This window comes from Pseudophryne corroboree, chromosome 12, assembly GCF_028390025.1.
Source record: "Pseudophryne corroboree isolate aPseCor3 chromosome 12, aPseCor3.hap2, whole genome shotgun sequence".
In the NCBI taxonomy this organism is placed as follows: domain Eukaryota; kingdom Metazoa; phylum Chordata; class Amphibia; order Anura; family Myobatrachidae; genus Pseudophryne; species Pseudophryne corroboree.
Window position 1 is genome coordinate 160,199,549 of NC_086455.1, and position 22,561 is coordinate 160,222,109.

Consider the following 22,561-nt stretch of genomic DNA (forward strand, 5'->3'; position numbering starts at 1 on the left):
GTGGGGGGAGTACCTGTGCTGGTCTAGTGATGGATGAATTGGGTTGGGGGGTTACCTGTGCTGGTCTAGTGATGGATGAATTGGGTTGGGGGGGTTACCTGTATGGTTCTAGTGATGGATGAATTGGGTTGGGGGGTTACCTGTGCTGGTCTAGTGATGGATGAATTGGGTTGGGGGGTTACCTGTGCCGCCTCTTCTTGCGTTTCTTGTTCTGATTGAGGGATTTGGGCAGTTTTCTGTCAGTGGATGAAATATCTTCAGAGTCTGTGGAGAACCAGTATAAAGGTTTCAGGCTTCCAGTTTTATCATTCTGTACGGTCTAGTTACAGTACTACCACCATGTGCAATTAGTACTGCCTGCTTGTGTATTATGCTGTGCCTGTAGTTACTGTTACCTGTATGTGCAACTAGTACTGCCTGCTTGTGTATCATGCTGTGCCTGTAGTTACTCTGTTACCTGTATGTGCAACTAGTACTGCCTGCTTGTGTATCACGCTGTGCCTGTAGTTACTCTGTTACCTGTATGTGTAACTAGTACTGCCTGCTTGTGTATCACGCTGTGCCTGTAGTTACTCTGTTACCTGTATGTGTAACTAGTACTGCCTGCTTGTGTATCACGCTGTGCCTGTAGTTACTCTGTTACCTGTATGTGTAACTAGTACTGCCTGCTTGTGTATCATGCTGTGCCTGTAGTTACTCTGTTACCTGTATGTGCAACTAGTACTGCCTGCTTGTGTATCACGCTGTGCCTGTAGTTACTCTGTTACCTGTATGTGTAACTAGTACTGCCTGCTTGTGTATCACGCTGTGCCTGTAGTTACTCTGTTACCTGTATGTGTAACTAGTACTGCCTGCTTGTGTATTACTCTGTGCCTGTAGTTACTCTGTTACCTGTATGTGTAACTAGTACTGCCTGCTTGTGTATTACTCTGTGCCTGTAGTTACTCTGTTACCTGTATGTGTAACTAGTACTGCCTGCTTGTGTATCATGCTGTGCCTGTAGTTACTCTGTTACCTGTATGTGTAACTAGTACTGGCTGCTTGTGTATCACTCTGTGCCTGTAGTTACTCTGTTACCTGTATGTGTAACTAGTACTGCCTGCTTGTGTATCACGCTGTGCCTGTAGTTACTCTGTTACCTGTATGTGTAACTAGTACTGCCTGCTTGTGTATCATGCTGTGCCTGTAGTTACTCTGTTATCTGTATGTGTAACTAGTACTGCCTGCTTGTGTATTACTCTGTGCCTGTAGTTACTCTGTTACCTGTATGTGTAACTAGTACTGCCTGCTTGTGTATCATGCTGTGCCTGTAGTTACTCTGTTACCTGTATGTGTAACTAGTACTGCCTGCTTGTGTATCATGCTGTGCCTGTAGTTACTCTGTTACCCGCATGTGTAACTATAACTGCCTGCTTGTGTATCACGCTGTGCCTGTAGTTACTCTGTTACCTGTATGTGTAACTAGTACTGCCTGCTTGTGTATCATGCTGTGCCTGTAGTTACTCTGTTACCTGTATGTGCAGCTAGTACTGCCTGCTTGTGTATCACGCTGTGCCTGTAGTTACTCTGTTACCTGTATGTGTAACTAGTACTGCCTGCTTGTGTATCATGCTGTGCCTGTAGTTACTCTGTTACCTGTATGTGTAACTAGTACTGCCTGCTTGTGTATCACTCTGTGCCTGTAGTTACTCTGTTACCTGTATGTGTAACTAGTACTGCCTGCTTGTGTATTACTCTGTGCCTGTAGTTACTCTGTTACCTGTATGTGTAACTAGTACTGCCTGCTTGTGTATTACTCTGTGCCTGTAGTTACTCTGTTACCTGTATGTGTAACTAGTACTGCCTGCTTGTGTATCACTCTGTGCCTGTAGTTACTCTGTTACCTGTATGTGTAACTAGTACTGCCTGCTTGTGTATCACTCTGTGCCTGTAGTTACTCTGTTACCTGTATGTGTAACTAGTACTGCCTGCTTGTGTATTACTCTGTGCCTGTAGTTACTCTGTTACCCGCATGTGTAACTAGTACTGCCTGCTTGTGTATCACGCTGTGCCTGTAGTTACTCTGTTACCTGCATGTGTAACTAGTACTGCCTGCTTGTGTATCACGCTGTGCCTGTAGTTACTCTGTTACCTGTATGTGTAACTAGTACTGCCTGCTTGTGTATCATGCTGTGCCTGTAGTTACTGTGTTACCTGTATGTGTAACTAGTACTGCCTGCTTGTGTATCACGCTGTGCCTGTAGTTACTCTGTTACCTGCATATGTGACTGTTACCGGATACCGAGCGTCACTCTGCACCCTGGAGTATTCGCTGTAGGTGTTACTATTGCATATACGCATTTCTAGCAGATCCTTTGAGTTTGTTAACTGACCAAAGACAGTGCGTCTGCCATAATATATAGTACAGTAAGGTGCAGTGAAAGAGAGGATAGAGAATGGCGATATGTAGGCTACAGGAGTTGGTTAAAAGCTATGTGTTGCAATAAAAAAATACAAATGATTATTTTCCCTAATTCGGAATAATAAATTTTGTCTCCATTACATTTTACAGCTTAAAGGACATTGGCATCAAATTAGCTACTTGCATTGCACATAAAGCCAGATAAAAAAAATCAAACGTAGAATCTTTTTCAAACTGATAGAAGTAGAGGAATGGTGATGAGTAATTCAAACAGTAATTCTGTGACCATATTGTCACCACTAGATGGCACCTTAACATCACTTTTATCTGTCTCAGCCCTTTAAGTAAAGTTAGAATGTCATCTATTTTATCATTTTGATACATGACGTTATGTACTTTATACATTTGTGGTAGTAGTACCGCTATAATCAAAGGGAAACTTATAGAGCAGGGAGATTCAAAAAGTGGAGGAAAGGCAAAATAACAAGTGTTGTGCATGAAAATCCCAGGAGATCGGCAATTTCTGAGATACTCAGACAACACCAACTGGCACCAACAAGCATTACATGGTAAAATTAGTTTGAATAGATTTCTTTCTCATTCTGGTATTTAGTCTGAACAACTGAACCTCTTGATCCAATCTGCATATTTTTATGCATTACACCCACATGATTGACTGATTAGATATTTGCATTAGCGCGAAGGTTTATATTTAAGATTATTGCATATAAAGAATATATTAGAGATTTAAGGGTCTATGGGCCTAATTCAGACCTGATCGCAGCAGCAAATTTGTTAACTAATGGCCAAAACCATGTGCACTGCAGCGGGGGGGGGGGGGGGGGGGGGGGGCGCAGATATAACGTGCAGAGAGAGTTAGATTTGGGTGGGTTATATTGTTTCTGTGCAGGGTAAATACTGGCTGCTTTATTTTTACACTGCATTTAGATTTCAATTTGAACACACCCCACCCAAATCTAACTCTCTCTGCACATGTTACACCTGCCCCACCTGCAGTGCACATGGTTTTGCCCATTAGATAACAAATTTGCTGCTGCGATCAGATCTGAATTAGGCCCTTAGTACGCAGACCCCTAAATCCCTGAGCAGGAACAAGTACAGTAACAAGGAAACAAACTGCCAACAGTGTTAAATGTAAGGATTGGTCAGGTGTAGGGGGTAATTCTGAGTTGATCGCAGCAGCAAATTTGTTAGCAGTTGGCAAAACCATGTGCACTGCAGGTGGGGCAGATGTAACATGTGCAGAGAGATTTAGATTTGGGTGGGGTGTGTTCAAACTGAAATCTAAATTGCAGTGTAAATATAAAGCAGCCATTATTTACCCTGCACAGAAAAAAATAACCCACCCAAATCTAACTCTCTCTGCACATGTTACATCTGCCCCACCTGCAGTGCACATGGTTTTGCCCAACTGCTAACAAATTTTCTGCTGCGATCAACTCTGAATTAGACCCTTAGTCCAGAATCTGGTTAGATGGATAGCAGAATCATAATCCCAAACAGAGGTCAGGACAGGTAGAGGTATGGATATCTTTTACAAGTACATATCAGGGCAGGCAGCCGCCAAGGAATAAATGTGAACAAAAAGGTCAGGGCTGGCAAAAATAATTAAACTCAGAAAGGCCAAGCAACAAGCAGACTACAAAGCAATTCAGAGTACAAATGTTTAGGCAGCAAACGTTATTAAAGGTAATGAGTGCACAGTGTTCAGCCCTGGCGGTGATGACAGTAAAACGAAGCACCTGGGTTCCCAAAGAAGTCTTAGTAGAGAACTTAAGAGACCAATATATGTAAATCCCAGTATAGGAGGCTTTTACTGATGTAGACAGCCACACGCTACGACCCACCTTGGGACGTAAAGGCTTAATCTATTTGCCAATAAGACTTTTTTCTTAAACTGAGGTGACAGATTGGTTGAAGGAGGCCACACGGTTAGGGGAGGTGACACACCTCCAGAAAATCCTGGGTCGTATCAGAGAAAATGAACAAGAATTTGGGTGACACCCACACACCCAGAAAAATGAGGAGAATTAGAAAATGGAATGTGCCGAACTGTTCTGTGCAAGATTAGCACATGGTCCAAACGCAAACCAATCGTCTCGCAAATCTCACGCGAAGCACCTGAGATGTTGTCCAAGGGTCTGATTGGTTTGTTGTGTCTGCCCATTGGTAACACAAGGCAGACATGGAATGACCAATCAGTACCCAATTTTCTGTAGTATAAAGGTCCTAATTCAGCCCTGATCTCTCCTCTGTGAATTTGCAGAGGTCTGCGCTCGGATAGTCGCCTCCCAGACAGAGTGACAATCCGCCCCGTGCAGGTCCGTGTACACCGTGTGAAACCTTTGCATACGCCGGTCAGCTGCAAATCCTTTCGCAACTCACTCACCATATAATGATTTTTCCAGTCTGTGCGTAGCACAGGTCTTAGTCCTACAGTGCGATACAAACAGGCTGATCGGGGCCGGAGCTGACGTCACACGCCCTCCCTGAAAATGCTTGGGAACGCCTGCGTTTTTCCTGACACTCCCAGAAAACGGCCAGTTACCACCCACAAACGGCTGCTTTCTGTCAATCAGTCTGCGTTCGCCTAGCGATCACAAAAGACGCAGGATTTTTTTTGCAGTTTGGCCTCGCGCCTGCGCATTACGATCCGTATGCATGCGCAGTTCTATAATCGCACGCTGTGCAATTTTGCACAACGGCGATCAGATTTAGTCCCAAAGTACCAGCCAACCAGCTCCTGTAATTTTTCAAACCCAGCCTGTAACATGGCAGGAGCTGATTGCTGGTACTTTATCTCCATCCACGGCTTTAGTAAATAGACCCCTACGCCTCTAAACAGCTATGTATTAAAGCCACCTATTTGAAGCAGGCGATTTGTGGCGCGTTCGCTCCCACTCCTCCATTTCCCACCCCTGAATCTTTTGGCTGATGTATAGGGCAGGTTTTTGCCAGTGCTGCATTCATCCAATGCCAGCTAAATGGGCAGTGGTCTGTAATAACTAGAATAAAAGCTATTGTTTGTGTGGCCATTAGAATACAGGGTAATATCCAAATGATAAGGGCTTCAGCTAGATCCGTACAGATTCCACTGGGGAAAAGGTCGTTAAAGGTCGTTTTATCCGCTTTTAATTCACAGTTCTCAGGCTGAGCAAACAACTGAATTTCCCTAAACTTCTCCGTCACTATATTGAGCTGACATTCTGGGTGTTATCCACATATAACAGCATCAATTTGGGGAAATACTCTCTACAGATCCCATTCACGTGATCCTGAAGCACAGCCAGGCCGTAACACATCAGTGAGTGCTTGTACTGCCCGGTGTGAGTGGTAAAGGCTGCCTACCGCACAATCTGCGGCCGCATCTTCAGGCTATTGCCGCATCCAATTCTCAAACAACTAGGAGCCCCAGTTAGGACATTGCATTTCCATCACTGAGCCACCATAGGCTGCACTGCTGAAACCTGCACCAGCTCTAAAGCTGAGCATGACCTCCTGGGAGGCTGTGCGTCTTTGACCTCAGCCAGTGATATGTTCGTGTCGGCTTTGCCACTCCCCCCCCCCCCCCCCCCCCCCACACACACACACTTTTACCCTCCAAGGAATGCTCACTATAATTCTCAGCGTCTGATTCAGCGCAGCGTCTCTGCGCGCAATCAGAAAACATGCACGGTACGACTCGGACGCACGCAAAGGCTTAAAACGTCCACTTGTGTGCGACATCACAGGAGCGTTCCCCTCCAAATAAGGCCCACTGTCTTACACCCCATCTTGTGATCTCTTTGCTATAATTATTATTATTATTACATTTATTTATAAGGCGCCACAAGTGGTTGGCAGTGCCGTACATACGGCAGACATTAGAACAGTACAGGGTACACAGAACTTAACATTACAGTAACTGAATAACTAAAACAGAGCACAGGTAACAATTAGCAGCACAGTTCTCAGTACACACTACGGCCCAGATGTCGGGAAGGTAAGGAGTAATCTGGGGGACGGGCGGTCGTTAGAAGAGATAAACGGTAACGAGCGAGAGGAGATGCGGGTATAGACAGACGGTGGCCTGATTGTATGTAGAAAGTGAGGCAGAGATGGCCAAGGCGTCAGGCAGGGGGTTGGGAGAGCGGCCTTTAGACTAGGTTATGCGGAAGGGTACGCTTTAAGAACAGGTGGGTTTTAGTGCCCATTTGAAGCTTTGCAAGGTTGGGTAGTGCCTAATAGAGCGAGTGAACTTGTTCCACTGAAGGGGGGCAGCACGGGCAAAATCTTGGGTTCGCGCATGGGATGCAGTGACCAGGATAGAGGAGAGGTGATGGTCATTAGCAGACCGGAGAGGGTGGGATGGAGTATGTAGGGAGATGAGGCTGGAGATGTAGGGTGCAGTGGAATTAGAGGTGGCCTTGTATGTGAGGATGAGGAGTTTGAAGAGGATTCTGTAGGGGAATGGGAGCCAGTGCAGGTTTTGTCACAGGGGAGTGGCAGATGTGGAGCGGTGGGAGAGGAAGATAAGTCTAGCTGCGGAGTTGAGAACAGATTGGGGGGAGCGCGATGGGAGCATGGGGGGCCAGTAAGGAGAATGTTACAATAGTCGAGCCGTGAGATGACCAGTGAGTGGATAATAAGTTTAGTCGAACTATAGGAGATGAACGGTTCAATTTTGCATAGTTGGAACCAACAGGATTGAGCCAGAGATTGGACGTGGTGGGTGAGAGGAAGGAGTCAAGAGTTATACCCAAACAGCGGAGTTGGGGAACAGGAAAGATGATGGTATTGTTAACAGTGATAATGATATTGGGGGGGGGGGGGGAGACTCTGGATTGGGGAAATATGATGAGTTCAGTTCTGTTGAGGTTCAGGGTGTGCTCAGACATTCAGGAGGAGATGGCAGAGAGGCAGCTGGATACCCAAGAGAGGACAGATGGGGAGAGTCCATCGGAGGAGAGGTATAGTTGCGTATAGTTGGAATAAAGGTGATATTAAAGGCCGAAGGAAGAGGTGTACATGGAGAAGAGAAGGAGGCCAAGAACAGAACCCTGAAAACCACCGACACGGAGGTGGAGCCAGAGGCAGACACCGAGAAGGAGTGGTTAGCGAGGAAAGAGGTGAATCAGGCAAGGACAGTGCTAGAGAGGCCAACGGTCTGGACGATGCAGAGAAGGAGAAGATGATCCACAGTGTCGAAGGCAGCATAGAGGTCCAGGAGAATGAGCAAAGAGAAGTGATCCCTTGATTTGTCTGAAAGCAGGTCATTGGTAACTTTGACCGGGGCAGTTTCAGTGGAGTGGAGTGGAGTGGAGTGGGGGAAAGCCAGATTGAAGAAGATAAAGGATGCAGTTGTCGGAGACGTAGCTGGTGAGACGGCTGTATACAAGCCGCTCAAGTAGTTTGGAGGTGAACTAGAGAAGAGAGATGGGGCGGTAGCTAGCAGGTGAGGAAGGGTCAAGGTTGGAGGTTTTTAAGAATAGGTGAGACACGAGCATGTTTGACTGGTGAGAGAAAGATGTCAGTAGAGAGTGATAGGTTGTAGAGGTGAGCAAGGTGGGAGCTGGCAGTGGGGAAGAGGGAGCGGAAGAGGCGGGAGGGGATCCAAGGTGCAGGTGGAGGGATGAGAGGATAACATGTGGGAGTGGACTTCCTTGTCTGTGGTGGAGCAGGAAGAGCACAAGGTGTGATGGCTGGAGGGAGAGGATGGTAGGGGTGGCAGGGCTGCCAGGTCACCACAAGACTACATGTATATAACCATGGAACTCTCAGAGCAACAGGAAATGAGGGCTATATTATTGAGCATAACTGACTATCAGAGCAGCCAGAAAGTGGTGACCTGTAACAGCCAAACAGTTTGATTCCTGTCCATGAAATGTCCTAATGAACATCAGCAATGAACACAAGACAATTGTCACAACTGAGGGCCTGAGCTGACGGGAGGCAGCCTCAGTTGTAGGGGCTGAGATGTACCGGAACCTGGGAGGTTGTATCAGACCCCTGGACATGTAAGTAACATGAATAATAACTGCCCGAAGGCGTGACCACGACAACTTAGATAAAAGTCAATGATGTTTATTATGACAACTCCGCAACACAGCAGCAGTAAAAGAAAACGTAAAAGCCAGCAAATAATAAATACAGTTCCTGGGTACTACAGGATGGCAGGAGCCACAGGGCACTGGTAGTGTGAGATAGTTCTTATGATCTTCTAGATGGAAAGTCCTTACCAGGCCCGACTGTAGCAATGGAGATAACCCAGGATTGTGCCAGCTGGTGTTCCAGGAAAAGCTGGGTTGCTGAAGGTAAAACAGCTGCTGTGGATACTGGCTGGAACCAGACTGTTGTTAGCACGGAGTGGATACTGGCTGGAACCAGTTAAATAATAATTGAACTTGGGAGCGATGAAATATGAACTGAAATGTAGAACTTGAGAGCGGAGAAATAATAATACCGGTGGAGAGTGGTAAAGTGTAGAAAGGACACCGGCCCTTTAAGGGAAGCTGTACTCTGCTGGAAGCTGAGCTGGAAGCAGGTAATGTTGTAGCTGGAAACAGATGAATCCACAATGGATTGGAGAGTCAGGCTACACCGCAGGTGGAATGCTGGTGCGGGTCTCTATGGTGGAAGTCTTGAGACAGGAGCTGGAACCTGGAAGACAATCACAGGAGAGAGACAAACAGGAACTAGGTTTGACAACCAAAGCACTGACGCCTTCCTTGCTCAGGCACAGTGTATTTATACCTGCAGCAAGGAAGGGATTGGCTAGGCAATTATGCAGATTAACAATACTGACAACAGATTGGAGGAAATGATCAGCTGACAGAATCCAAGATGGCTGCGCCCATGCAGACACTTGGAGGGAAGTTTGGTTTGTAATCCATGTGGTAATGAAAACAGTAATGGCGGCGCCGGCCACTGGAGACAGGAGACGCCAGGCTGACAAGTGCACATCCAACCACGCGGACACAGCGGAGGCCGCGGCTGACGTAATCGCCACTCTGACACTCTGCATGCAGAAGCTCAGGGACGGCGGCGGAGGCCGCGGGAGACGCCATGCCAGATGTAATAAGGCGTTACTGTGACAGCGTCTCAGAGAGACAGGAGAGGATGCAGGAATGTGAACATTAGGATAACAGATGGGATCCGGTCCTGGAGCGCTGAGCCAGCCTTAGGAGGCATCTGATGGGTAAGAAATGGCGTCCAGATACCCGGATCGTGACAACAATCAGCAGACCACTCTGCAATAGGCACCGTGAGAGGCACTAATATTGGGGGTAATTCCAAGTTGATCGCAGAAGGAAATTTTTTAGCAGTTGGGCAAAACCATGGCCCTCATTCCGAGTTGTTCGCTCGCAAGGCGAATGTAGCAGAGTTACACACGCTAAGCCGCCGCCTACTGGGAGTGAATCTTAGCTTCTTAAAATTGCGACCGACGTACGCGCAATATTGCGATTACAAACGAGATAGCAGTTTCTGAGTAGCTTCAGACTTACTCTGCCTGTGCGATCAGTTCAGTGCTTTTCGTTCCTGGCTGACGTCATAAACACACCCAGCGTTCGCCCAGGCACTCCCACCGTTTCTCCGGCCACTCCTGCGTTTTTTCCGGAAACGGTAGCGTTTCCAGCCACACGCCCCTAAAACGCCGTGCATCCGCCCAGTAACACCCATTTCCTGTCAATCACAATGCGAACGTCGGAGCGATGAAAATGCCGTGAGTAAACTTACTTTCTTCATAGTAAAGTTACTTGGCGCAGTCGCAGTGCGAACATTGCGCATGCGCACTAAGAGAATTCTCACTGCGATGCGATGAAAAACTCCGAGCGAACAACTCGGAATGAGGGCCCATGTGCAGTGCAGGGGAGGCAGATATAACATGTGCAGAGAGAGTTAGATTTGGGTGTGGTGAGTTAAATCTGCAATCTAAATTGCAGTGTAAAAGTAAAGCAGCCAGTATTTACCCTGCACAGAAACAAAATAACCCACCCAAATCTAACTCTCTCTGCAAATGTTATATCAGCCCCCCCTGCAGTGCACATGGTTTTGCCCAACTGCTAAAAAATTTCCTGCTGCGATCAACTTGGAATTACCCCCATTGCCTGTAAGGAAAGAGCTAGATGTGGTTTCTTGTACACACCTAGGCACCGCTGTTTCCTGGTTTCTTATGACGCTTTTCTCCACAGGAAAGACCAAAGCCTTAGTATCTGTTCCTCCTCAGCCAACAGCCGGAGAACTCCAACCTGTATGGGCCCAACCAGACTGGGACGTAATAAGGATGCAGTGAAGTATAAATCACATTCAAGTCCTCCCTGACTGGTAACTGCATTAAAGTCTTAAAGACTATCCAGGGCTGGATTTTGTATTAGAACTTTAGCGCTCCACCTGCTGTGGAACTAAGCAGCCCAGCTTCCCCTGCCACAGTTTAACAATGCTCTAACAGCAAACCTATGGTAGGGAATTCTGGGATATGTAGTTCCACATCTTGCCTACTCCAAGAAAAGGATATCTTTAAACTTGCTTAGATAGACCCAAACACTGCCACGTGCCTGGACTCTGCACAATAATCTGCAAAGGGTTTGCTCCCTGGCTCACTGCTAAGGTGATTCAATCAGGGTCATTCCATCATATTATAGCCCTAACTGCTCAAAATAAGGACAAAGTCAAAGGCATTGCTACGAGGATCAGGAATGATAGTGGAGTAACAGAATGATGACCCCAGCTGCCTCCTCTATCAGTTTCCTTGGCTTTTTCTGCCCGTCTCGGTGGTTAAACCAGGTTTAGACTGAAAGTTTTAGGAGAAGCAAACACTCTTTCTTTACCCCCACACACATATTTACATACCAATGTACAGGTGTCTACCACACACAGCAGAGTGCATGGGACTTACAGACACCACGTCCTGCACAGATATACTGTAGGCAGTAGCGGATCTTGCCACGGGCAAGCAGGGCTTTTGCCCGGGGCGCCGCGTTCCGGAGGGCGCCGCACCATGGCAAGATCCGCCACTGCTGTGCCCTCCGCTACCCGCTGTGTCCCCCGGCTGTGCGGCTGTCTCCTGTGAAGGGAACTAGATGCGTAGCGTCTAGTTTCCCTTCGTGGAGAGGACCTTTGCTGAGCGGTGCGCGATGACGTCATCACGCACCGCACAGCAAATATTCTCTCCATGAAGCGTGCGCGATGACGTCATCGCGCACCGCTCAGCATTTAAGCGGCGCTACTACTGTACAGGGGGCGTAACTGACCACGCCCCCTGTATTAAGCCACACCCCGTTTCCTGCCCGGAGCGCAGAGAGGGCTCGAACGGCCCTGACTGTAGGTTAAATAAACATACATAGGCCACAAACTCTTGAGATGGAGTTAACTGTACCGGGGTCGAATCTTAACCACTTAACTGGCATGGTCAGATTTCATGCGACTGCGCTGTCCCACACTGTCCCCCGTTTTTGACGAGGAGATCCGTTCTGCAGATGTGCATAATATAATGTTTATATATTTAAAAAAATACTTTTTCAACTTTATTAAATAAAATAAATTTTAAAAAACAATGTTGTTAACGCTTTTGAAGGGAAAAATCGTCCGTTAAGTGGTTTTAATGCCGGCAGCAAATTTGTTGGGTCTACCGGAGGAAAGCCAAGATAGATAAACAGGGAGCAAATTATGGGCATAATTCAGACCTGAACGCTCCACTGTGAATTTGCAAAGGTCTGCGATCGGATAGTCGCCGCCCAGACAGAGTGAAAATCCGCCCTGCGCAAGTCTGCATACGGCGTGTGAAAAGCTTTGCAAACACCGGTCAGCTGCAAATCCATTTGCAACTCCCTCACCATCTAATGATCTTTTCAGTAGGCCAGGACTTTTTCCTACAGTGTAAATAGAAACAAGCTGATCGGGGCCGGAGCTGACGTCACACACCCTCCTTGAAAACGCTGCGTTTTTCCTGACACTCCCAGAAAATGGCCAGTTACCACCCCCAAACGCCCACTTCCTATCAATCAGCTTGCATTCGCCTAGAAGTCGTTCGGTCATCATCCGCCTTGTGATTTTGCACAACAATGATCAGGTCTGAATTAGGCCCTGTATTCTGTAGCGATGCAATATACAGCGGTACTGGAAACGGCTACTGAGCTACCAATGATAAGGCCCAAAAATGTTACGTGTAACAACACGTTAGTCGAAGGGGTATATTTACTAAATGGCGGTTTTCGTCATGTTTAAATCAATAAAAATTGCTCCAAATCTATGTTGTGTTTCAGGGGCTAAAACCCACATTTACTAACGTGATTTTTTAATAATCATTTTGACATTTTCATAAATGTGTGTTTTAGTCCTGGAAAAACAACATTTATTTACGGCGATTTTCATAGATTTTAAATCGATAAAAATTGCTGAAAATTGACTTTAAGTAAATATACCCCAAGTGTAAGTGAAGTACTAGGGCTTTCTGAATATAAGTATAAGTTATGATACAGTAGGTGTAACATTGGGGGTCATTCCGAGTTGATCGCTCTCTAGCAACTTTTTGCAGCGCTGCGATCAGATAGTCGCCGCCTATGGAGGAGTGTATTTTCGCTTTGCAAGTGTGCGAACGCTGTTGCAGCCAACGGCACAAAAACGTTGTTTGCAGTTTCTGAGTAGCTCTGGACTTGCTCAGCCGCTGCGATCACTTCAGTCTTTTTGGTCCTGGAATGGATGTCAGACACCCGCCCTGCAAACGCTTGGACACGCCTGCGTTTTTGCAAACACTCCCAGAAAATGGTCAGTTGACACCCACAAACGTCCTCTTTCTGTCAATCACCTTGCGATCGGCTGTGCGAATGGATTCTTCGTTAAATCTATCGCCCAGCAATGATCCTCCTTGTACCCGTACGACGCGCCTGCGCATTGCGGTGCATGCACATGTGCAGTTTTGCCGAGATTTTACCTGATCGCAACGCTGCAAAAAGCTGTTAGCGAGCGATCAACTCGGAATAACCCCCATTGTTCCTATGAATTCAGAGCAGAAAAGGATTCCTTGAGTTCCTCTGGAACTTGTCTTTGTGGCTGGTTTATGAATGATACTACTTATACCCCTTTTACACCGCCAGCTTTGAACACGGGTTATTGCACATGAGCACGCATAACCCATGTTGCTGTGCGGTGTAAAGGGGCCCAGTTGGAATAATCCGGGTTGAATGACCCGGTATTCCAACTCGGGTAGCAAGCAGGGTTGAACACGTGTACAAACCCGGTTCGCTGTGCTGTGTAAATGGGAAGCCGGGTCCATGAGCTCCAAGCGCCACCCCCGATGCGTCATTGATGACGTCACCAACCTAGCAATATGTCGGGTTGGAAACAGCGGCAGAGGAGCCTGAGGCTGGTCGTAGCCGGGAATCGCCTGTGTCAGGCTCCCACGTGCTACTCACCTCAGGCGGTATAAAAAGGGTATTATATATAGCTATTAAATGGGCATTAGAATATTTGTCTCACTATTTACTAAGCCATATACATAATATCTATTAAGTTGGAATGACATGTCCTGAGACACAAATGCTTAGGAGGTGTCGGACCTCTCAGGTAATTATATCACTGGCGGGGGCGCAGAGCTCAGAACGATTCTCAGGAATACCAGTTTTCCACCAAAACTCCGGGTCCCGTCTGGGTATTCAAACTTGGGTCCAACCCGTGTCACAACTGGGTCAGACCCCATTCACACGCAAGGCTGGACCCAGCATATTGGTGGGTAGATCCCTTTCCGACTGGACCCATATGCAGTCTTTCTGATGAGCCGGATTGCACCGTTTACACCACAAGCTACCTGGGTCCGACCCCGTTAACTACCTGGGTTGAATTCCCGAACCACTCAACTTGGGTTAATTTCAAGGACCCTTTTCCACTAATCCACGACCCGGGTAGACCCGACAATGACCCATGTTATTGCGGCAGTGGAAAAAGGGTATAACTGTGATGTGGCTGCTACTTAGTAACTGTGTTACTCCTGTCATTAGCACCAATCTGCAGAGACACATTGGAAACATCCAGGAGAAATGCTCTGTGACACCGTAGGGCCTCCTAATGGCCAACATAGCAACCCTAAGTGAATGCTCCAATTGCCCATTATATGTCATGCAGTGGAAAGATAAAACAGTTTAAAGATCCCGTTCGATGTTCATATAATGTGAAGCTCAGTCTGTAACACTTGCACGGAGTACTGAAATATGAAATAAATTAAGTCTGAGGGAGTGGGAGCAAAATTTGCCATTAAGGGGAAGCTTATCAGGACAACTGTAGAATGTCAGAAAGGACACTGCAAGGTAGAAAGGGTGGCAGGTGGGCAGCAGACAGGAGATAAGTACGGATGTCTTTGCTCCCCTACAATGTGCTGATACCGAGAGGATACCAAGCAGACACAGATACAGCATCAGATGCCTAAGATCATTGCACCCATAAGATACCCATCATATTTGTCTATTAGAGTATTAGACTATTCTACAAACATGGCTCCTTCACCATCTTCCTTCTCTAACGCAATTTAAGGGGAATTGCATACTATTTCTCAGATGGATTGGTTGGAGACAACTTTAGATAAAGAGAAACGGACCTCAACAGTTTTTTAGGTACTTGGGTAATTTTTGATTACTACCCTGCCAATAGACTTACAAATGAGCATTAGAGATCCTCTTAAAAACACGAGACCAGGTTGCTGTCGGGAGATTCCCCTATAGTTCTCAGTGGACAAATACAATTGATTTGTGGACACCCAAAACGTAATGCTTGCGTGCCCCCAGTTGGAAGCGCATTCCCTGTGTGCACGCCCTTTAGTACCGGGTTTAGCTGCACAAAGTGGCTAAACCCATCTAAAATCCTGCTAAGGACACTCAAGCGACCAAACCACTGTGTTTTCGCACATTTCATTATCCTTTACACGGCACAAGTGGGCTTTGCGTCTGTGCCGTTGCTGAATGATTAAACATTTGATATGTGATATTGCAGCCTATAGCCTACAATTGCTAAAGCCATCCTAGCTAGCGAGGCCAGGCCCAGTAAACGCCTGAGCTTGGTAAATGGGACTTATATTATTATTACCAGTTATTTATATAGCACACACATATTCCGCAGCGCTTTACAGAGAGTATTTGACCATTCACATCAGTCCCTGCACCAGTGGAGCTTACAATCTATATTCCCTATCACATGTACACATTCACAGGGTTAATTTTGTTGGGAGCCAATTAACCTACCAGTATATTTTTGGATTGTGGGAGGAAACCGGAGTACCCGGAGGAAACCCACGCAAGCACAGGGAGAATATACAAACTCCACACAGTTAGGGCCATAGTGGGAATTGAGCCCATGACCTCAGTGCTGCCAGGCAGTAATTCTAACCATTATACCATCTGTGCTGCCTATTATATGCAGTTCCGATAGAAAGCAATGGGGGCTGCTTTTGCACATGTTAAGAGGAAAACCTCTTGTTAAATGGCCCCAATACTAAAAAGAGATACAAACCATCCAAAAACAGCCATTCGGGAGGGTTGCACCATTTTTCAGTGTGACAAGTGTGCCCTATGGTATATTGTACCAATGGGCACACATGCCGGTTCCCCTCCTCCAGCAAACATATAAAGCATTGCATGGCGGCGATGCTTTTGCATGTTTAGGGTAGCCCTCTGTCTACACAACCTAGCTGTGAAGGCAGGCCGCTCCCTGCCATGTTTTGGGTTGCAGCAGCTGTGTGTGATGTCACGCAGCCACCTGGGCCCGCCCCGCAAACAGTCCCCCAACGATGAGTCGACGCCCCTTTAACTCTGCCGTGACACCCCCTCCAGTCCCGCAAACGCCTCTGCCTGTCAATCAGGCAGAGGCGTTCGCACAAGTGAGATGCTTTTGCATCTCACTGTGGGCGCACTTCACAGGGCTTCAGCATGCGAACGCAGCAATACCCTGACTGTACCATGAGATCTGACTAGGATGAGTAGGTTAGAATAAGTAGTAAATAGGTTATCCCTGGAGCTGCAAGTAAAATCCAGAAGCCCAGACACCTCATCTCCACCCCTCATCAGATTCTGTGACACCCTGTATTATGAATAGACAGGGTAGGGTACAAAAAGAGCAGTGAGCTCTACTGGTGTGTGGATCTCTGCAGAGAAGGTCCACAGAGTAGATGTACTTCCGAAGGCAGGGCTACCATCAGAAATTGTAGTGCCCGGGACTGACAAAATAGACAGACCCCCCCCCCTCCCCATTAAGAGGTAAAGTGGCTGTAAATGGCACGGGGGAAATGTGGTTGGCGTGGACACAGGGAAACGGTGGGTGCTGGGGGTTGTTAGAATTTGGTGGGAGGACAGATATAATAAGAGGTATAGTAGACAATGCAGGCAAAGGGAAGGAAATGAAAGGAGAAAGAAAGAAAGAAAGAAAGAAAGAAAGAAAGAAAGAAAGAAAGAAAGAAAGAAAAAGAAAGAAAGAAAGAAAGAAAGAAAGAAAGAAAGAAAGAAAGAAAGAAAGAAAGAAAGAAAGAAAGAAAGAAAAGAAAGGAGAGAGAGAAACGGGGACACATGGAAACATTCACACAGGTGACGGATGGGGCGGGGAGGCATGGCGACACATTGCTGGTGAATGGGGGAAAATGTGATACCCCATGATACATTACACATTAAAAACAAGACGGTTCAAGTTCAGAACATGGGACCCCCTGGGTTAGCATAACTAAACCGCTTCTTCAGAAATCTGAATATCATTAAACTTGTTCACAACATTAAAAAGTGTACCCTTGTGAACTTGCTTCGCACGCCACGCTTTGGGCTCAGTGGCTTGCTCTGCTCATTACAAGTTACTATTCCCATTAGATGTCCACATGGATAGTGAAACTGATAGCCCAGGGGCCCCATGTTCTGAACTTGAGCCATATAAGACTATAGGGGAACACCTATATGTATACTATGATGGCTGTCTATAGGTATGTTAAGGTAGCCACCTTCTGAATGTTTATAAGGGTTGTAGGTCATTGGTGACAGTGGATAATGAAAGCAGCTCTAGGAGCCAGCGAGCGGGGGACAGGATTGGACCACTATGCGACTGCTATACAGTGTCTTGTGCCGCAATAGGGAGACATCAGGAGGACCCCAGAGAAAGTTAAAAGGAGGGGACCACACATACCCTCCAACATTTTACACAGAAAAATCCGTGTAAATGGGGCGTGGCCATGCCCATTTTCCTATATTTTTTATGGAAGTTTAGATAGCCAAAAATCGGTACAGACTATAAAAAAAAGGTACTGTACCTGACAAAAAGGTACAGTTGGAGGGTATGGGACCATTGGTGGCGCAGGGCTGAGGAAACAGTCCAGTGAATGCAGGCTGCGTTGCCGACGGTCAGAGCGGCTGGTGAAGGCAGCGTGTGCCCGAGAACAGACGGGGATGGGGGGGAAGCATCAGTGCCCATTATTCGCCCAGAGCAGGACGCAAGAAGAGGGATCGGCAGTGAAGTGAATCGGCACTGCCAGATGATTACAGACAGCTGGCGAACCAGATGGCAGCTAAGCAAAGACAAAGAGTAGGCGGCATTTTGAATATGGAACCGGCAGCGAGACAATCGGAGCTCCAAACTGGCAGCCAATCAGAATCCGCTCCTGATTGACTGTTAGTCCGCAAGTTCCAATTGACTCGTAACCGGCTCCATGTGGAAAATGCCACCAGCGTTGTCTCTGCCTAGCTGCCACCTGGTTCGCCAGCTATCTGTATATTAGCTGGTGGCGCTGATCCACTCCACTGTCACCCGGTCCCCCTCTCCATTTGGGCCTGGGACGCCAAGCACGGCAGTACCCCACTGCTGGTGGGCCTGAGTACAGGGACTGATTAGGCATTGCAGTATCATCAGTGGTAGGGAGGCCAATCCTGGGCCGTTTTTTTTCAATCCTGGGATTCGGGATTGAAAAACAATCAATCCCGGAATTCCTGGGATCACGGGATTGCAGTATGGATCGGTGTGGGGAGCAGTGAGGAAGGGTGGGTGTAGGGAGCAGTGAGGGAAGGTGGGTGTAGGGAGCAGTGACGAAGGGTGGGAGTAGGGAGCAGTAAGGAGGATGGGAGTAGGGAGCAGTGAGGAAGGGTGCAGGGAACAGTGAGGAAGGGTGGGAGTAGGGAGCAGTAAGGGAGGAAGGGAGTAGGGAGCAGTGACGAAGGGTGCAGGGAACAGTGAGGAAGGGTGGGTGTAAGTAGCAGTAAGGGAGGATGGGAGTAGGGAGCAGTGAGGAAGGGTGCAGGGAACAGTGAGGAAGGGTGGGAGTAGGGAGCAGTAAGGGAGGATGGGAGTAGGGAGCAGTGAGGAAGGGTGCAGGGAACAGTGAGGAAGGGTGGGAGTAAGTAGATGGGAGTAGGGAGCAGTGAGGAAGGGTGCAGGGAACAGTGAGGAAGGGTGGGAGTAGGGAGCAGTAAGGGAGGATGGGAGTAGGGAGCAGTGAGGAAGGGTGCGGGGAACAGTGAGGGAGGGTGGGAGTAGGGAGCAGTAAGGGAGGATGGGAGTAGGAAGCAGTGAGGAAGGGTGCAGGGAACAGTGAGGAAGGGTGGGAGTAGTGAGCAGTAAGGGAGGATGGGAGTAGGGAACAGTGAGAAAGGGTGCAGGGAACAGTGAGGAAGGGTGGGAGTAAGTAGCAGTAAGGGAGGATGAGAGTAGGAAGCAGTGAGGAAGGGTGCAGGGAACAGTGAGGGAGGGTGGGAGTAGGGAGCAGTAAGGGAGGATGAGAGTAGGGAGCAGTAAGGGAGGATGAGAGTAGGAAGCAGTGAGGAAGGGTGCAGGGAACAGTGAGGAAGGATGGGAGTAGGGAACAGTGAGAGAGGGTGGGAGTGGGGAGCAGTAAGGGAGGATGGGAGTAGGGAACAGTGAGGAAGGGTGCAGGGAACAGTGAGGGAGGGTGGGAGTAAGGAGCAGTAAGGGAGAATGGGAGTAGGGAACAGTGAGGAAGGGTGCAGGGAACAGTGAGGGAGGGTGGGAGTAGGGAACAGTGAGGAAGGGTGGGAGTGGGGAGCAGTAAGGGAGGATGGGAGTAGGGAACAGTGAGGAAGGGTGCAGGGAACAGTGAGGGAGGGTGGGAGTAGGGAACAGTGAGGGAGGGTGGGAGTGGGGAGCAGTAAGGGAGGATGGGAGTAGGGAACAGTGAGGAAGGGTGCAGGGAACAGTGAGGGAGGGTGGGAGTAGGGAACAGTGAGGGAGGGTGGGAGTGGGGAGCAGTAAGGGAGGATGGGAGTAGGGAACAGTGAGGGAGGGTGCAGGGAACAGTGAGGGAGGGTGGGAGTAAACACAGAAACATAGAATTTGATGACAGAACCACTTGGCCCATCTAGTCTGACCCTTATTTATTATTATTTTTTTTACCTTTTTGTAACCTCAACCCTATGTGACCCTTAGTTCTTTGTTCAAAGACCATCTGGGTGCCACAATCCACACTATTTAAGGCAATGCATGTTTTGGGGAGAAAGGGTCCCCTCGGGTCTAGAATTGGTCCCAATGGTGTGCAGCTGTGCGCTTCTAGCTTGTCCCATACAAGGCCGCGGTACCACAGGCAGTGCAGGAAGGGTTTAGGTATGTACATGAAGAACCCTATTAAGGGACAGCACTTTATACCCGCACTTCAGGAATATAAGTCAGACAACCCTTTATGAGCATTCAGTAGCGCTGCAATGGAAGAGGACAGCCTAGAAGAGAAATCAGCCCTGACATGCCACACGGCCAGTCTAACTGGGGACCAGCAATACCAGTCAGCTGTGGTGAGGGCAATATTCAGCGATTGACAAAACCGGAGGCAGAGGAAAGAACCCTCTCCCGGGCATTGCAGCGATCCTCTGTACAAGTCCCTGCCCCTTGTGTACACTGTACACCACAGTACAGATATAGCACTGCGGTAGCACCGGGGGTGGTGGGGAGCGCCGATTAATTCAACCCCAGGTGTCTATGGCTGATGCCCTTATGTCGCCATTACCTGCGGCCCAACTCCCCAGCCACCACATATACACGCAGATCTCACACACTCCCTTCCCCCTAGCATCCGAGCCCTGCATGTATCACAGTAAGTCCCTCCCATGGCCATCTAATTACCCCGGTTGGCCCGCCTGTTAATCAGGCAGAGGCGATCGCACCAGTGAGATGCTGATAGCAATACAGACCTGATCACTAGACTGCGTTTTCTCACAGCCTGCGATCAGGTCCGAACTGCGCATGCGTATGCATGCACCGCAATGCGCAGGCGCGTCGCACAGGTACAAAGCGGATCACCGGTCAGCGACGGGTTTGTGCGAAGGATCCATTCGCGCAGGCGATCACAAGGAGATTGACAGGAAGAAGGCGTTTGTGGGTGGCAACTGACCGTTTTCAGGGAGTGTCTGGAAAAACACAGGCGTGTCCAAGCGTTTGCAGTGAGGGTTCCTGACGTCAATTCCGGCTCTGGACAGGCTGATGTGATCGCAGCGGCTGAGTGAGTCCTGGGCTGCGCAGAAACTGCACAAAATCTGTTCGTACAGCTCTGCTACACATGCGATCGCACAGTTGCAAAGCAAAAATACACTCCCCTATGGGCGGCGACTATGCGAACACAGGACTGCAAAAACACCCTAGCAAGCGAACAGGTCTGAATTACCCCCTGGGTCCTTTAAGTTTGGACTGTTGGGCCAAGAACTGAGGGATGTATCATCAGTAAGAGAACTGTGGCCTTCGCTGAGCAGATCCTGGGATGCGGTGGGGGCCCAACGTTTCTGCCAGTGGTTTGCAGAGGACTCACCAGAGGACACAGAATAGCAGCTTGGCTATGGTGAGAGCCTCAGCAGCTGATGGGTCTCACCATGATGGGGTAAGGCAAATGCTGAAGCTGCTGGAAGAGATTATTATTAACAGAAAGGATAAAACCCCATCACACTAGATTGTCAGCTCCTTTGCCTAAAGTTACACATTAATGATGTAATATATCAAGGAGCTGTGCTGGATTTAAATGTGTAAGGTGTAATACATTACCATGCCTAAACTGGGTAATTACAGTTTCCCCGGAGTGCCTAACTACACCCTGAGGACCTGGTGCCACAAAGACAGGCAGCTAAACCAGCAACAGGGAAAAGGGGCCTAGAGTCACGTCAGTACCAAAATGTCAGCGCAACAAACTCAAAACAGTATACTTCCCTGTAAATGTCATCAGTTATTTTCACCAGTGACAGAGCGAGTACCGATGACATCAGAGACGATCCCCCAAATGTGCAGACACAGAGGATCAAACATGTGCGGCATCAGAATGGATCTCACAAATGTAACAGATCACTCTCCCCTTTATTTCCATATAACAGAGCTGAACTGACAATGACTATTTTCCATAAACTGACGAATTTGACCTGTATTTAAAGGAGATAATGCCCTAATGACCTATTCCCAGTACAGGGCCTTATTCAGATTTATCAGATTTATGAGCAGGGAAAAAAAGGTGCAATTTGCTCCTGGATCAAACCATGCTGTAATTCACGGGGGGGGGGGGGGGGGGGGGGGGGGGGGGGGGGGCAGATATATTTAGTTTTTGCATGCAGGGTAAATACGGGCTGATTTTGGATGTAGCAAATACATACTGGGCAGCTTTATTTTTACACTGTAATTTAGCGTTACACTAGGACACAGCATTTCCCAATTATACATTTCTCTGCACATTTTACATCTGCCCCACCTGCACTGCAACATGGTTTTACCAAGGTGCAAATTGCTCTTACTCTGAATAATTCAAACAGAGAACATTCCAGTGACATCTCTACAATACAGATATCATTCCAGTGACGTGTACAATACAGGGAGCATTCTAGTGACGTAAAAAATACAGAGAGCTTTATAGTGACCAATATAGAATACAGAGAGCATTCTAGTGACATGTGTACAATACAGAGAGCTTTATAGTGACCAATATAGAATACAGAGAGCATTCTAGTGACGTGTACAATACAGAGAGCTTTATAGTGACCAATATAGAATACAGAGAGCATTCTCGTGACATGTGTACAATACAGAGAGCTTTATATTGACCAATATAGAATACAGAGAGCATTCTATTAGCTGCTATGCAATACAGAGAACATTCTACTATAACATAATGTACATTTCCAAGTTATACAAAACAGGCATTTTTCAAGGACAAAGTAATGGGGTAAGAACTCA

The 22,561-nt window shown here is 47.7% G+C and overlaps 1 protein-coding gene across 1 annotated transcript in view; it reads right to left on the reverse strand.

The window, feature by feature from the left end:
• VSX2 (visual system homeobox 2) overlaps positions 1-22,561 on the reverse strand; it is a 99,748-nt gene that overhangs the window by 32,642 nt on the left and 44,545 nt on the right. The window contains exon 2 of the mRNA XM_063948325.1: positions 183-264. Within this exon, the coding sequence (XP_063804395.1) occupies positions 183-264 (82 nt within the window). The remainder of the gene's footprint in view (positions 1-182; positions 265-22,561) is intronic.